Source organism: Epinephelus lanceolatus, chromosome 18 (genome assembly GCF_041903045.1).
Source record: "Epinephelus lanceolatus isolate andai-2023 chromosome 18, ASM4190304v1, whole genome shotgun sequence".
Lineage (NCBI taxonomy): Eukaryota > Metazoa > Chordata > Actinopteri > Perciformes > Serranidae > Epinephelus > Epinephelus lanceolatus.
Genome location: NC_135751.1, coordinates 16,104,591 through 16,121,362, shown reverse-complemented (window position 1 = coordinate 16,121,362; position 16,772 = coordinate 16,104,591). Strand labels below are relative to the sequence as shown.

Genomic DNA, 16,772 nt, shown 5'->3' with positions numbered 1-16,772 from the left:
CATTTACCTGTGTGTAAGAAACTGAATGGACCAATAAAACATTCAGGCACCTTAATACTTTCAGTAATAAGCAGTTAAGTCACCATAGCTACAGACTATGAAAGTATTCACATCTGCAGTAATAATTTATGCAGACAGCATGTGTGGGATTTGTTATAAATCCCAGTATTTGCTTGGTTTTAATGGAAGTGAAAATATCAGTGTGTTTGTATTTCAGACACACACATCCTCAGAGACCGTCCAGACTCCCTGCAGACTCTATTTGCCTGGCAGAGTGGTGACACAGTACTTTATCCAGGCCAAATTACACCACTGAGCAACATTATGCATTCGGTAACCTACTTAGACAAAAGAGGAAGTCTCCAAACTACACCAGGTGTCCAAGGCAGTGCATCTCTGTTACTGCATCCTATTCCTGCGCTCCTTTAACCGCAGCCATTTCCCGTGATGGATACATTTTCAAAGCCTGTTTAGCTGCTGGAACATGCTCTGAAAATTTCTCCTTGGCCCCACAGTGAAAGTATTATAGAAAGCGTTTGCAGTATGCTTCCCTCCTAATCCTTTTTTCAGACTCCAACCTGCAGTCCAAGTCATTTTCCTGACTGTGCTCTGCTGGTACATTACCATACTGGCCCTGTCAGAGCTAATGAGGAGAGGAGCCACTCTGCGAGCACCCACAGCATACTGATGTATATTCCGAGTGGCTCAGTGCGGTTGGTTGGGAAGAACAGACAATCTGCCTTGTAACATTTTGCCCATGTCAAAGCGGCAGATCAATAATGCCTGCATCCTACATCATTAAGCCCCTGTGGGATATTGATCGGGACACTGCCGACTTTGGCCCCAGAAGTGCTGAGTGGCACTTTACGGCCACAAGGTGTCTCACCACTCCTCTTGTGGTCACATCTCTCTGAATGGACACTGGGCTGGTCCTCAGCTCTACAGGCACAGAGCTGGAAAATGTGAGCAGACTCTGGTTTGTGACAAATATAAGACACACTGCATCTGTAATCACAAAAGTTTAACAATATATTTTTATCACAAATAATATAATGCTCTTTATGAGAGGCCCTGTCCCATGTGTACTAGCTTTAGATGGAGAGGTCATCCCGCCCTCTGGCTCCCTGCACAGAAGCTGAAGAGCACAAAGCAGGTTATATCGTTTAATCAAAACCTGGCCTGACCTCAACACAAACTCCTATTTTTCTCAGCTGCCTGCTCAGGGAAGTTACAACAATGAGCCATACGCAGCCCCAAAGTTCCTGCAGATCTTAGGCAGCATAAACAGACACTTCCTCTGGCTCCTACTGTTCTAGCAACACACACCTCACTGTTGAACAGGCAGAAATGATCACGTTTGCTCAAAGAAATATCAGTTTATTAATTGTGTCTGCTGTTTGATCACATCTGAAGGACAGAGGCACTGTCATCTGAAGATATGTCACAGTCAGACCACAAAAAGGATAAATCAACATCCAGTGTTAGAGCTTATAGTGTCTCTCAATGATTAAACTCTTATTTGGCACGCTGCCTTCTGCTCTCATGATATATCAGCATTTTAATTTCTCTGCAGACTTGCAGTAAACACATTTTGAAGAGAGCTTTTCTAGGGTTGGCTTCACTCTATTTGCCTTTTAGCCATAATGGACATTTTTGCAAATCACCCTTCTGCTTGATGCAATATAGGCTTATCTTATAGCCCTACCCAGACAGACCAAGCCCACCCAATCACAGACGCCAATTCCTTGGGTTTCATCAGCTCTCCGTGTTTTCCAGCCTGCCTCTGTCTCGTCCCACTCACACTCTCTGTCAGAGCTCGGCGTTGACAGCCACTGGCCACTGATCAGCCCACTTTGTCGGGGTTTGTGTCTCCATGCAAGACTGCTGAGAAAGAAGCTCTGACTCTCGCATCTTCTTTTATTCTCAAGGCAAGCAAACGCAACAACACAACAAGCCCGTCCACGGCACCAAAAGCACCAGAAGTGGAAGAAAAGCCTTCAAGTCGTTTTCTAGACTCATTACTGTCTCACAGCTCCCTGCACCATGTCTGGAGAGGACGCACCTGCCGAGCAGCAAAACGCCGTGGACCAGAAGCAGGAGACCAAACCCGCCGAGGAGCCCAAAGCCGAGGCGCCCAAGACGGAGCCCGCACCCGCCGCCGCCGCCGAGGCGACCACCGAGAAGGTCCCCGAGGAGGAGGCGTTCTCCTACCGCGCGCTGGTGCTCACCGGCTATGGGGGCTATGATAAAGTGAAGCTGCAGGTGAAGAAGGGCAAGCCGGCGCTCAAGGCTGGCGAGGTCCTGGTGCGGGTCAAGGCTTGCGGGCTGAACTTCGCAGACCTGATGGCTCGGCAGGGGCTGTACGACCGGCTGCCGTCCCCGCCGGTCACCCCGGGAATGGAGTGCTCTGGGGTGGTGGAGGCTGTGGGGGAAGAAGTGACGGACAGAAAAGTAAGCACACATGGCTCTCAGCTTTGTCCTGTCACTTTCAGTCTCATTTTACAGTGAATGTTTTATTGTTTAAGTGATGAATATTTGCCTCGCTTCGTTTTTGGTGCTACATCTGGGTATGGGCGTGTCAGGCTGTGCTTGCTGCTCAGGCAGTGCTGGTGCTGTGCAGTTTCATGACTTAATGAATTTAATGCCTTTATAGCCTATTGGGTCAGATAATTCACACAATAATAGGTTGATAATAAATATTGATCTGTAGTTTATGTTTGAGCTGCAATCGCTGCCCATCCATTAATTCACTCGTGCGTAAAGAGACAGCTGTTGTTATCTCAAAGTGGAACGCAATGAAGCCTGTGTGTGTTCATGTTGTATTGTATGTGTGCAGAAGAAGCCCAAAGTGTGTAAATGACACGAGCTGAGTACAATGAAGCCAGCAGCAGGCGTCGCCCCTCTTGTCTCCCCGCTTTTCCAAAATTGCGCTTAACAGTGCGCACTTAGATTGAGCAACTCCAATCCCAAATAGTCGCTGAGATGGAGATGGATTCTTTGTTCTTATGCAACATGAGTGTTGAAAGTCTAAAGTCGTAATAGACACATGCAAATCCGCGGGATGCTTTCCGCCCTTGCTGCACCTACGCTGTATGTACTGCGCTTTGATGTGTGCCAAGGCGCGGAAAGCTGCGTCAAGTCAGCAAGAGATAGCGGCAGTGAGACCGGAAATTAGACTGCAGTGCCTTCAAAATTAAAGCCTCGAACAATTGCCTGAGTGTTTCCTTTATATTTTAATGATGTTAAAGGAAGTGAAAATGAAAATATGGGCTAAATATCGAAATCAAGAAGTAGTAATGAGTATGTTAAATGTTTGTCCAACAGGCCGTGCAGCATTTGGTCATATATAGTGCACATGTAAGTTATTGATCTGCAGTTTGTCATCCTGCTGAGGCCTTTATGGCTCCAAATGTAACTGTAAAAATGACGTTTTGGGTGAAGACACGATAGAAAAGGCCACCTCAGCTCAAATGTGCTACTCCTACTTTGCATGTAAGATGTTAATTAATAAGAGACTTTATTGTGAAAGCGATCGCCACACGCCACAGTCATTAATATGGCTGACTTGACACCGGTGGCGGAGACCGGAGTCACCGACGCCTTTTGTTACCGGGAGCGGCGGTGGCGCACAGACTCACCGAGCAGAAAGGGCGAGGCGCGACGCAACAGACAGCATGGTGTAAGGAATAGGATCACTCGCCCTCTTTGTCAACACAGAGCCTATCGCCTCTGTTGTGTTCAGAAAATATTTACAGCCATAAATACATCGCGATCAAAGCTCAAACCCGCGCGCTCTCGACAATGAAGCCAAGTCAATTAAACACTCATAATAAAAAACAGATTTTCTTTAATGCTCAGCCACAAGGAATGAAGTGGTGACAGCAAGAGCGTTATTTGTCGCTTTCTAACATTGCTTGATGAGTCACACGTGCCTATATGTCTGTCTCCTGGCTGCATGGCATCACCACGGTAACGCCTTTGTAAGGCAATTAAACTACAAAGCCAAAATTTTACACATGAGCCAATGATGACTCACGCCACTTATTGTAAGAGCACCACATTTCCTCACATCAGTCACTTAATATCTATAGATAACGCCAGGCTGATCAACAGAGGGATGCAAATGCAGAATCAGTGCATCTGACTGGGAGTGGCACATATGCCAAGTCCTTATTGATGTGGAATCTGTGCAGAGTAATAGGAATATGATTGGTGACAGGTCAGCCAGCAGCAGCCAGACATCATAGAAGGCTGAGACACTTGTGTTTTTAAATAACTTCGTTCCACATTGTCAGTAATGTAGATTGGATTTAAAAGTCACGCACTACACACACACGCACACACACACGCACACACACACACACACACACACACACACACACACACATGCACGAACACCCGGCTTGTCATCAAGGCCTCACACTCCCACATCCCCTTCCAGCCCTTCGCTTATAGAGTTAAGAGCCAATCTTCCTAATGGATGGAGATCTCTGAGATCTGTTGGCAGCCGACTCAGAGGGAATGTGCTGACCCTCATGGCACAGAATTTTTTGGGAGGCTCATCACTCACTGCAGCTCTCTCTGTCTCTGCTTCCCCTCTCTCTCACACACACACACACACACACACACACACACACACACACACACACACACACACACACACAAAGACATGGTACGGGCGTGTCTGATAGTTTGCTACACATACTAAACTATGCACACATGTGTGCAATTTAATTAGATAGTGCAACGTAAACATCAGTGGCTAAGTGAAATCGGATTGATTTTTATTTTATCTTTCCGACATTTGTGCTGAAGCTTGTGCTCTCTAATCTAAGGGCGTGCTTTCTTACACAGATAGAAGTAAAATAACTTTTTGTAATATGAGATAAACATGTTTGCATGTGTCAGATTTTGTATACTCAGGTATAGAAACCATTCAAACACTTATCCCTAGTTAGACACTGAAGGGTTGACACAGGCACCATTGTTGCCCTCCAGTTCCCCTGTCTTTGTCTTGTTTATTGTATCGCCGCTTCTGCCTCTTGTGTCTTTATATTACCCACTGCATGCCTCCCATTATATTTCAATAACCTCTGCAAAACAAGCATCCCTTGAGGGAGGACGAAGTTGAATGAAGTAATACTACAGTGCCCTCACCCGAAATGACCTAAGAGGGAGTGCGGGGAAAAGTTTAACAATGAGTAAGCGAGGCAAGAGGGGAAATATCACAAATCACACCGAAGCTCCCCTGACACCAAACATCAGCACTTTTTTCTCTGCCCCCCTTCTCTTTTTTTTTTTACATTTTTTTATTCTCTCCCTCAGTGAGTTTTGTTCGGATCTGACCCATATGTTCTCAATTACCTCCCTTTGGCCCACATTGTCAGTCTGGTATTTCCTCCATCCCTCCTTCCCTCCCTCTAACTATCTCTCCTTCTTTCGTATAATCTCTTGATTCTTCCTCCGTCGAACGTGCTGTCAGTGAATCCCTCTATCACGTTGTCCTCCCTCTGCATTACTGTCCTCTCTCCTTCTCTCCTTTTGGGACATATAAACACCTTCCTCTTTCATCCTACATGTCATTTTCACCATGATGACAACATTAAGAGCTTTCTCTCATACTGAACATGGCCTGTTGACAGTCAAGCTGCTGGGTTGAAAAATGAAAAAATGAGGCGTCTGTGTTCTGTCTTTTTCCCCCTCACGCTTGTCCACATTCTAAATTTATTAAAAAGTGCATCAAGGCTTCTAATATTTCCTGAGCTGCAAAAACAAGTTGAAGAATAATGCTATTTTGTTAGCATGACATGCTCATTTGCATATTCAGTGGTGCAGCCAAGTGCAAAAAGCAGCATGTAGACCCTCCTGTCTCAGACTTTGCTGTATGCGAGCAGGGCGTGGCCTTTATCTGAACATCACACAAACCGTGTTAGAGCGCAATAACACCTACGCTCACACCGGGGAGATATTATGTTTCCTTTTAATTACATTTTCAGGAGCCGTGCAGGCCGTGTGGGTGTTAGATTTAACCTTCATCTTTTGCCTCAATCTGACTCAGGAGTACTGTATCAGAAATTTTGTTCACGTTCGTGTTTCTTTTTTTCTTTCATAATTTTTTTGCTGAGATCATCAAAGCTCAAAGCCACAGAGCAGCTGACTTGGAGGCCCGCATACCCCAAAATTGAATCACCATCTGATTAGGTCCATTCAAATACAGTTAACTGGAAGTGTCTTTGTTCAGCGCGCCCGCACTCCTGACCCCAACTGTGACTATATTTGATGCAGTGGCATGAAAGCTGAGAAAGGAAATGCGTGTGTGTGTGTGTGTGTGTGTGTGTGTGTGTGCTTGTGTGTCACACTGTGAAGATGTTGTAACAGAACTGTCACAAGGCTTCGTTCGCTTTGGCCTTGAGTGTTCCTACCCCGATTCTGTGACTGACAGTAACTCACATGCTTTACGTGGGCGCAGAAGAATAGCTGCAGTTGCATTTGAATGCAATGTGTGAGTCATATTTGTGTGTGTTTCCTGTAAAAGCCTGAACTCCCCCGTCTATCGATTTGTGCCACACTGTACCCCCAATTAAACCCGCGAGGTTGATGAGTTCAAAGACTCAAAAAGGGGATAAAAAAAACCCTGAGATGGAGATGCAAGTGAGCGAGTCAGCACAAATAACAAAGGGGAGGAAAGAGTAGTAGCCCACGGTGAAAAAGTGAAAGTAGAGTTTGAAAATAAACCAAATGACTCGGCCTCAGACAGAAAAGATGCGGGTATGAAAAGAGAAAGAGAGAGGGAGATCTCTCTAATTGGAGTGGATAGACAGCGAGGCGCATGGCTCCCTCCAGACCATTAGAGAGGCCCGGGTGGAGAGGGTTTGTTCCCAGGAGGAGAGAGCTTGTCTTATGCTCAGCCATGGGGAAGAATCTGGCAGGGACTCTGATGAGTGGAGGGAAGCCAGGGGAGAAGATGGGCCCCATTGTCCTGTCTCGCTGATGAGGAAGAGGGGATACGGGACACTCCTTCGCAAGAGAAAAGAAAGAGGGTGGTGAAGACGGAATGAGATGGTGAAGGATGAAGAAGGTGGGGGGGGGTGAAGTGTCAACAAAGGCAGCAAGACGGAGACACAGGCAGGACGAGACAAGGGACTGGACAAGGGGAAGGAAGATGTTCTAAAGTTGTAAGAGGAAAAGGAGTCAGGAAGTGAAAGAGAAAGAAGGGAAGAGAAAAAGTGAGGAGAATGGAAACGGGGTGGGAGGCAGAGCTGCGTCGAAAGGGCTGAATAAGGAGGAAGAAAACAGGAAGAGAGTTATAATGCTGCAGTCGTCTCTGTTTCCTGTGTCCCTCGAGCGGGCTCTCCTGATTGGTTCGCGAGGGCGCCGGGGGGGGGGGGGGGGGGGGGGGGGTAAGTTTACATCGTGGCTCGTCCTTCTGGAAAGAGACGGTTGTGAGTCGAAGGTTCCTGCTTTGATAAGGACAGCCTGGAGACAGAAAATGACACGATGGTGATTGTGGCGTGCATCACGTCTGCGGCTTCCTCGCTGTCAGGATAACGGTTCTGGAAGATAAAAATTGCTTGATACTCACGTAATGAACAATTCATACTTTGGCACCAATCCTGAAGCATCTAGCATGTTAGACAATAAGAAAAAGTAGAAAGTTTTCCTTTTTTCCTTTTATTCCTCTGTCACTTCATCATTTCCCAGTCAATAAACGTACTCTTACTCTGCTGTGGTTGATCGCTTTTAAGAGCAAAACATTTTGAGGTTTGGTGGACGAGGTGGCTGTGTGTTTGCATGTCTGTCATTGTTGTAAACCACACTCGTACTATTCCTGCTGCACAGCTCGCATCATTCCCACTGTACCAAAGTAACAGTTAGGCCCCAGAACATTGTCAGATAAACTCTGTTAACTATTTTCTTAGCAGTCTTGTGGTGTTCAGAGTTGGTAGCGTCAGGGGGTACACAAGTACCTGTGGTTGGGAATCAGCCCAGTCGCTAAAATAAAATGTTGGCATTGTATCTTTCTCCAAACCAGAAATATGTTACTTTTGCACGTTGCTTGTATCATATTAATGTTTCCAAATGGTGGTGAATGGGGATGATGAATGGTGCCTGCCAAGCTGCAGACCACTGTTTAAGACCAAGAATCAACAAAACCGGGTACTCCGAAAAAATATATGTGGGTAGGCCACTATGTAGGTGGGGCCATACCTGTGTTGTATGTTTTAAAAGCCGTGACGAAGACCTGCACTGGTCGAAACATGATGGCTCTTTTAATGATTGAGCCACTACAATAAAGGCTCTTTAATATTTCCTTCCTCGCCTTTCTATATTTTTTCCGAGTACCTGGATTGCCTTCCTGTCGATCCTGTTGTTTCCCGTTCTCCACAAGCATTCGACATAAGATTTTGATCTGCGTTTGTATATACACAGAGCAACCAGTTGTCTCTCTTTTTCTAATCAACAAAACTGGTTGGGATTTAGTGAGTCTTTGTTGTGTTTTCCCAGCAGCTTTTAAGGCTCTAAACACGAGTGTTTGTAGTGACCATCACTGTTTTTCCAGCAGGGGTAGTGGCACAATAAGCATTTATTTTTTATTGAGACATCCTGATTTCCTAATGTTATTTTAAGCCAAAACAAGACCTTTTCCTAACCATAACCAAGTGGGTTTTTGCCTAAACCTAATCACACATCAACCACAGCATTGTTGAAATGTAAAATTTCAATGTTGCTTCATAATAATGTGCAAATGTAACGTATCCTTGGTGACTGGGTTGTGGGAGTAACTGCATTAGGGTTAGGCTGCATTGTTTTCGGTAACTGTAAACCGGTAGAAACAGAGAGCCCTTTGCTTTGCCTCGTTCTCATCCTGTGTCTCTTCCTGCGCATTCTGTTCCAGGTCGGCGATAAGGTGATGGTGCTGAACCGCTTTGGGCTGTGGCAGGAGGTGGCGGTGGTGCCGGCAAACCACACCTTCCTCATCCCAGAGGGCATGAGCTTCGAGGAGGCAGCCGCCCTCCCTGTGAACTACATCACTGCCTATATGATGCTGTTTGACTTCGGCAACCTGCGGCCCAACCAGAGCGTCCTCGTTCATGCTGCTGCAGGTAATAAGGAGAAGGATACACAGCATACATGCACACAGCACGCACAAAAGCGCTTTTAATTAGTGTCAATCTTAGACTGGGAATGGATGCATCACTCTGCATGAAAGGGTTATTAATTTAAATGAGGGTTGAATTCATTATAAATTGATCAATAATTCATTCACAAACTAAAGCAAACATTGTCTTAGCGTTTCCTGTAGTATCTATGAATAACTCTTGATTTATGTTGTAATCCTTCAACTGAAAACCACATTTAATCATTTTCATCTCCGTACGTGTCAGCGTAGAAACAGACACAAATAAATTCAGTATTTTACCACCAGCCTTTGGAGTAAATCTCCAGAGAACCATTTTGAAATCCTCAGCAGAAGCCGAACACAAAGATGCAAAGCTTGTATTATGACATTAAGGAAACGCCCTTGAATGTTTACTGTACCACCAGACTTCTTCCTTCTCACCACCTCCTGTTTATGCATTTCTTTTCTATATGAATTATGGCTGCTGGAGAAGGTCCCGCTGTTCATAAGTATGAGATATGGCTCAGAGTTTTGCACTCTTTAGGACTGCACTTAACACCGGAGCACCTGCCACCTGGACTGTGAGGATAGAGTTCAGAATGAGTGGGTGGGAGAAAGATGGGGATTGAGGGAGTAAAAGCACCTGTTTCGGGGCGTGATGCACCAAGCCAGATAGCATTTGATTTTGCTGTGTTTACACAATCAGGCCAGCTGGAGAGAATGGGGAGTGTATTAGCCAAAAAAAATGTGTTCTTTACCCGTTTCTCTCTCGCTATCTGCCCGTGTACAGCTCTCAACTCTGGTTCCCACTCTGTCTGTGCAGAGGGAGTCAGAAAGGGATCCCTCGGCATTTGGGACAGTGAGTGGGCATAGATGGCTAAGAGAAGTAAGCACATAACGAAACCTGAGCCTGTTTTCTCTCTGTGAGACAAAAAAAATGACTGTGGGAGACTGCCAGCCCAGGTGGATGGATCCCTCGGTATTAACACAATCGCTCTGAAATGGAATGAATTCATAAGATTGTCATTAAAACGTGCAGTTTCCCCAGAGCTGAATGCTGACAGCTAACAGACTCATAGTTGTGGGATCGGTGGTTACAGAGGAATCCCAAATGTTTGCGTTTTCCATTTCATCCGGCTGATGTCACTCACCCCCGTGAACACATATCATGCCAGAGTTTTCTGTGCAGAGTATGTTTGCTATAGGAGGAATGCTGTGGAAGTGTGGTGTAAGACGCTTCTCTCCGCTGGTTTGGTCGAGGCGGCGTCTCTGGTTTCTCAGGGCAGGCTGCCAGTCTTGGCTCGCCAGCTGTCCGGACATCAGGATTGTAAAAGCACATTACTGAGGCTATGACAAAAACATTTGCTTAACAGTCTGCTTCACTGCACTCTGTCATTCTTTGCATGTGTAAATCATTATCATCACGCTGTATGCTCCGCTCCATTGAGACTTTAAGGCCGTCTTGTGAACATGATAGTAGTACCCTATGTGGAAAAGGTGTTAGCAGTGTGAGAGACGTGCACATCCCTCTCTTAACACTGCCTCCCTGTGTTGTGGGGCTGCATGGCTCACATGGTGCTGGAAGCTGAGTGTGGGTGGGGGGTCCCACCCCTGAGGCTGTCAAAAATTGTTCCTGATATTCTCTGATTAGAGAGATCAAAGGTATCTGCTGTGACAGGGCCAGAGGGAGAGACTGTGATTGTGTCTGTGCCTATCTGTCTGTCTTCTCAGATCTGATATTTTTTAATATTATGAAGGAAATTGCAGACGGGTGGCATATATTCCTCACAAAATGTATCCCAATGCCGGAACTGGTTGTTCTAGCAATATTGTAACACAGTATGGTATTGCTAAAAATATTAATTAGTCTATTATTTGATCAAGAGAAAATTAATCTCCAAGAATTTCGATAACAAATTAACCACTCAAGTCATTTATCTAGCAAAGAAGATTATCTGCTTTCTCTTTTGTATCATTTTGATTTGAATATCTTAGATTTTTGCACTGCTAGAAAGCAATTTAAACACGTCACTTTGGGCCCTGGGAAAATTCCAGGGAATCTAATTTGAGGGTGTGGTTCCCTTTTTGGCTTATCTTTTTAGTTAAATTAGGAGACAGGTGAATGAAGTAAAGATAATTGTTTAATACAGATTACAGGTGTAAAGAGTAACAGATAATGTGGTGATTAAGATTTGATAGAAAGACTTTGGCGTTTAGACTCTACAGGGAGATTTTGTAATTGAGGGATGTCTGCCCTGAGCAGCAGCAAGATCAAGTCCCATGTGGACGCCAGACACTGGTGATGGTGGGTGGTGACTCTGCAGAGACATTTAAGCTGATGAGGCTGATGAAGCTGATGAAGCTGATGAATCTGCGAAGACTAGGCGGGATGGTGATGAAGTGGGGGGTGCGCACGACTGCAGCATGAACATACTAAAGGCAGACAGAGAATCATGTTTAAAAAGACAGTAGCAAGATGATAGGCTGACAATGACAGTGTGTCGCTGGGCTATTGATTAAATGCAATCAGCTGCTAGAACGGCTGATGTCTCAATTGACAGCCCCAGACAATGGCAGCATGAAACTGTTAGTGAGCATGCATGCAAGGAGAAGAAGGCAGATGGTATAGGAAATGAATTACAGGTCTAAGCATGCAAAAGTATAGTCCTCCGTGCTGAACCTTTTTGGTTCCTGGTAGAAACTTTTACAATGGTTCCATACTAAATCCTTTGGTACCCCTTTTCCACCAACATGGAACCGGTTCTGCAAATTGGTTCAGAAGCTGAAAAGTTGGTTCTCAGCTGAAACCAAAAAAGATAGCAGGTATTCCTTGACCTGAAGTGTGAACTATGACAACATCAATAGATATGTCATATTCAACAGGTTGGAAAGAGAGGATGGAAAAGGCAATGATAGAGAAGTCAAGTGAGAAATGTTAATAGTTGGCCCATGGTTGTTTTTTGGGGTTAAACCAAATTTCTGTAATAACAGAACTTAAGTTTGCAGGTCATCAGTGTATTCCACAATTGTGCTTCTGCCAACATCTGTTGCACATTGTGCAACGCCCTCTGTTGATAACACATCCTTGATTACGATGCTCTCGGGCAAAACTGGGGGAAACACAGCCTAGTTCGCTAGATGGCACCAAGGTTCCAAGAACCCTGATCAGAACCGGTTCAAGACCCAGAGCTAGTTTGGTGGAAAAGGGGTAGCAGAGCGTTCTTCCTAGAACCCAACATGTTAGGCCTACAACCATCTGTGAACTTTTGATCCACATCCCCCAATGCCATGTTCAACAGAGGACCTTTCTATGGTGTAAAGGTTCCATCCAAACCCTTTCTGGGGTTCCTACTGAGAACCCTGTTATATTTCAAGGGTTTCATCTAAAACCCACCCAAGAGGCTCTATTAGAAATCCTTTTATATTCCACTTATCATGGTTTCAGTTCAACAGTTTAGCCTGGGGCTTCATGGGTGAGATGTGGTCCAGCACAACCCACAACACTCATGGTTTATAATCATGTTGTTAGGGAGCAGGGAGATACATTTACATTTAAAAATACCATTTGAAACATGGGTGAACATTTCAATATTTGAGAGTGAGGCTCTTTATCACCCATACTTTGAACAATCCTTGAAGAACTCTTTCTTCCAAAAAGGGTTCTTTGGATAAAATGGGCTCTTAATGAAACCCTTAGTCTTACAAAGAGCTCTCGAATAATCATTTCCTCTAAAAAGGGTTCTTCAGTAGCAGATAGTTCTGGGTAAATCCTCAGCTCTTTAGGAAGAACCCTCTTTGAACCCTTATTTTTAAGATTGTTTAAATTACTTTTTCTTTCTTTTTTCCTATCATCCTGAGACACTGAGTGGGGACCCTGACTCCTTCATCCATCCTCAGATTACTTGCAGTTACTTTGCTATTACATCCGACTTAACCCACTCAGATGTCATTATCCGACTGTAGTGTGTCACGTGTATGTGGAACACCACCACTGTTGCCTCAATTAAAATTCTTTGCTTCAGTTGAAATGTTTTCCAAGAATCGATCTCCTTGTTCACGAATATTTTGAGTCAAAACCAATTCTAAGTAACATATCAAAACACAGAGCATGTATTGTATGTTGATTATGAAACACTAATTAACAACTACTCTGTTACTACTTAACACTGCCCACAGCTTCAGTGAACGCCTCAGTTAGCCACACGGTATTAGTATGTGGTTAAATGGCTTTACTTCACATCGTCAGACTGTCTCACAAGACTTTGCCACTGACGATTTCATCAAAAGTCATATATCCAGATAAACAGCAGTGATTTTGTGTGCCAGACATGCCTGCATAGACATTCCTGCTAGATCATTGCCTGTCTAGTAGAGATAAAATATTGAGCTTTTACATGAGATTAACTGGGCCTATTTGTACAGCTGAGAAGTAGCAGTGGTACAGAAGATAGACAGCAATTTGTTTTTCACCCTCAGTTACAGGGTACGGTTTGGTAATTACCAAACAGCAGTATTTGAGGAGCAATTTTCTTTCTCTCCTGCTATAAATCTTTTCATCTAGGCATCTCTCTAGTAAATGCTTGAGGGGTTCATCTTCACTTGATTTATCTGTGGTTGACCTGTTTATTCTCATAATAAGCGTGTAATCCTCTGATTGAATCACATTAGGAAAAATTATCATCCTCTTTTCAATTAGGCTACTTTTAGATTACCTTTTCTCCAAAACCTCCAAAACTTGCAGTTAAAAAGATAATTAATTCTAGATAATTATGAAATGTAATAATATTCATATGCTGTCATCATCTTCAACCTGTATTGACATTTATGTCAAGATACACACGGTGGTTCTTCATCTCGTGTCATTAATGAATAGTGTCAACATTCATTTTCTAAAATGGTGAGTCAAGTCAATTTTATTTATGTGGTCCTAAATCCCTAATCGCCAACATGACACCCTTCTTCCTAAAAACCATAGCAAAACTCTTTAATGGAACAAAGGGGAGACAATAGAGAAGCCTGAGGAGGAACAGAGGAGATATAAAGCGTTAAGCAGAGAGCTTTAGAGGTGCCGGTATGCAGGTTTTGTTACCTTCGGACAGGCTAGCTGTTTCCCTCTGATTCCAGTCTTAATGCTAAGCTAAGCTACCTGGCTGCTGGCTCCAGCTAGTTTGCCAGTGGTATCATCTATCTCAGTGTGAATGAGCAGATTTCCCAAAATATCAAACTAAGTGTAGTTCAGTGAAAACCAAGCCGCAACCTCCAAGACTGAAAAATGAAACCAACATGGAAGTGCCAAAACCTGCAGTTCATCAAATGGCAGCTTCAGGCTAGCTCCAAAAGGCCATTCTCAATAGACCCCCATGTAAGTTACACATTTTTAAGGGCGGGGCTACTTGAGTGATAGGCTGTCTGCAAGGTGTCACTACAGTCTTTGAGTCAGATCCACCTTCTTGTTTGAATATGGTCACTTCTCGCTCCAAAAAACCAAGATGGCAATGGCCGAAATGCCAAAACAATACAGCAGTCCACAAACCAATGGGTCGTGTCATATGCATCTATGTTTTATACAGTCTATGGTGAAGAGCTCTATTTGGCAAATAACCTGTTGAGCCTGATGTTGTAGCGTGGGCCTTATGTGGGAGATGATGGGTATCCATCCTCTTGCCTTTCGCTTCGCCATTGTTCTGTTTGCAGGTAATGTCATGTCAACAAATCAAGAGCTCCCCATAAAGAACATGATTTCCTCAAAAGTGTGGTGACCTTTACCCATCATGATCAGGTGATCAGTGCAGAATGCCGCTCAGACTCAGTCATGCCTTTATGTGTGTGTGTGTGTGTGTGTGTGTGTGTGAGAGAGAGAGTGAGTAAACTCTGGTGAATAGTCCTCAGCTGCCTCTCCCGTGGGTCCACTCCTGTCCTCTCTCTCCAAACAATAGCTTGTTGTATTTCCTCCCATCGTGCCTCCCTTCTCCACCGCACCGCACATCTGCATCCTCCGTTCTCCTCCTCCCCCTCTGGCCCTCCGTAACGTCCGCTCCCTCTGCGTGACCTCCCCATATCCGTGCTCGATTCCTCGTCGCCGGGGAACGTGTGCACGTTTCCCCTTTTGTTTTCCCCAGAGGGCCTGGGCCGGGGGAAGTTCAGTGACATTTGGACGTACCTTGTGGGTCTTCCACTGTGCCCTGCCAACAGCTTTTCCTTTGACCTCACCCTGAACTGGTCCTAATGTTTATGAACCCTGGCCAGCCACCCCGTCACCCCACCCACACTACACATTCCTGCATACATATGGGGCTCGGCTGCTTCCAATGATGACGTCCACCTCTGTTTTATTTATGAGCACTCAAATGACTGCTGGCCAACATCAAGTGTCAGGCATTGTGTTGCAGATGTGGAATACATAATATGAATTAGGCAGTGCTGCAGGAGCCTGTGTCATCAGTTTATCTGATGATTTTGCTTCAGGGCCTCAGCCACTTCCCCCTGTGTGACATTTTGGCACTGATACTGCCAGAGTTTGTGGATTCCAACTGCATCTTCTCATACTGGAGAGAAACACACTCACTAATAGCACTGTAAGGTGCTTTGGCCTGCTAAATAACATGTGTTGTCAATCATCTCCTCTCATAAAACTCCACAGAAGTGTGTTTGAGGCTTGAGTTAGATTCCACACATCCTGACCATTATTAAACTTTTTATTTTTCCCACCAGCCAATTACGGTGGCTTCCATACTTTTGCAGCTGCTTCTCGCTGGAGTGTCTGTGTATAGGATAGAGTTACACCAGGTTACAGTGAGGATTATCTGGAAACGCTTGATGTGAGAGGCTTCCAGCTGCTGCATGTGGGTGCAATACAACCCTGAGCGTGATGGGCAACGGCGGAGGAGTTAAATCCTTGTTAATGGTAATCTATAGAGTTGAGCTACTGGTTCTGGAAGCAATTTCCGCCACTGTAAATTTCTGGTCTCCTTTTGACGACACCCTTATTGTTCAGTGTTAAACATTGAAACAAGGCACTCTTCTGAATAATTGAATGATATTATAGGATTATGTTAATGCCATCAGTTTGAATTATTTTAACTTTGTTTCCTAGAAATCACATATTTCCTGTCTAATTTGGTGTGGCAGATTGCTCTACATACTGCAATGAAGCCAGATGGAGACATAAATCAGAGCTGTTGTAAGTTCAAGATGTTTCACTTTTGGGAACAAGAACATGTGCCATGGTTGCCAAATTCATCCGAAAGTGATCCAGAATCTGAAAGGAAGTTGATGTGAACTAATAAATATTTTATCAGGTTTCTACATTACCTGATGTTTTTAGTTTGACTCACTGTTGCTGGCCCAAACAACAGAATTTGAAACTTTGTGATGGGGTGTTTCGTAGTGATCATTGTCTTAAGTTTCTTGGTACACACAAGCTTTAAGGTTTGACTTTTCATCAAAGACATTATCATTTTACAGACATTACATGAAGCACTGTTGTCATCTATCTTTGTGAAATGAAGCCTCGCTTTGGACCGTTTCTTCCTCTCTGCCATTACTCCTTGTTGCAAGTTTCTAGCAGCGTAGATACATGAGTTTGACATTGTTGTTTCGCAATGTAAAACTGTTAGAAATACACACCAGCATGGTGGCATTAAAGGAACTG

General features: G+C 44.4%; 1 protein-coding gene across 1 annotated transcript in view; it reads left to right on the top strand.

Moving 5' to 3' along the window:
- The first annotated feature begins 1,784 nt into the window (after positions 1-1,784).
- vat1 (vesicle amine transport 1) overlaps positions 1,785-16,772 on the top strand; it is a 38,897-nt gene continuing 23,909 nt past the window's right edge. The window contains exons 1-2 of the mRNA XM_033643896.2: positions 1,785-2,451; positions 8,897-9,104. Coding sequence (XP_033499787.2) covers positions 2,044-2,451; positions 8,897-9,104 — 616 coding nt within the window. The 5' untranslated portion in view covers positions 1,785-2,043. The remainder of the gene's footprint in view (positions 2,452-8,896; positions 9,105-16,772) is intronic.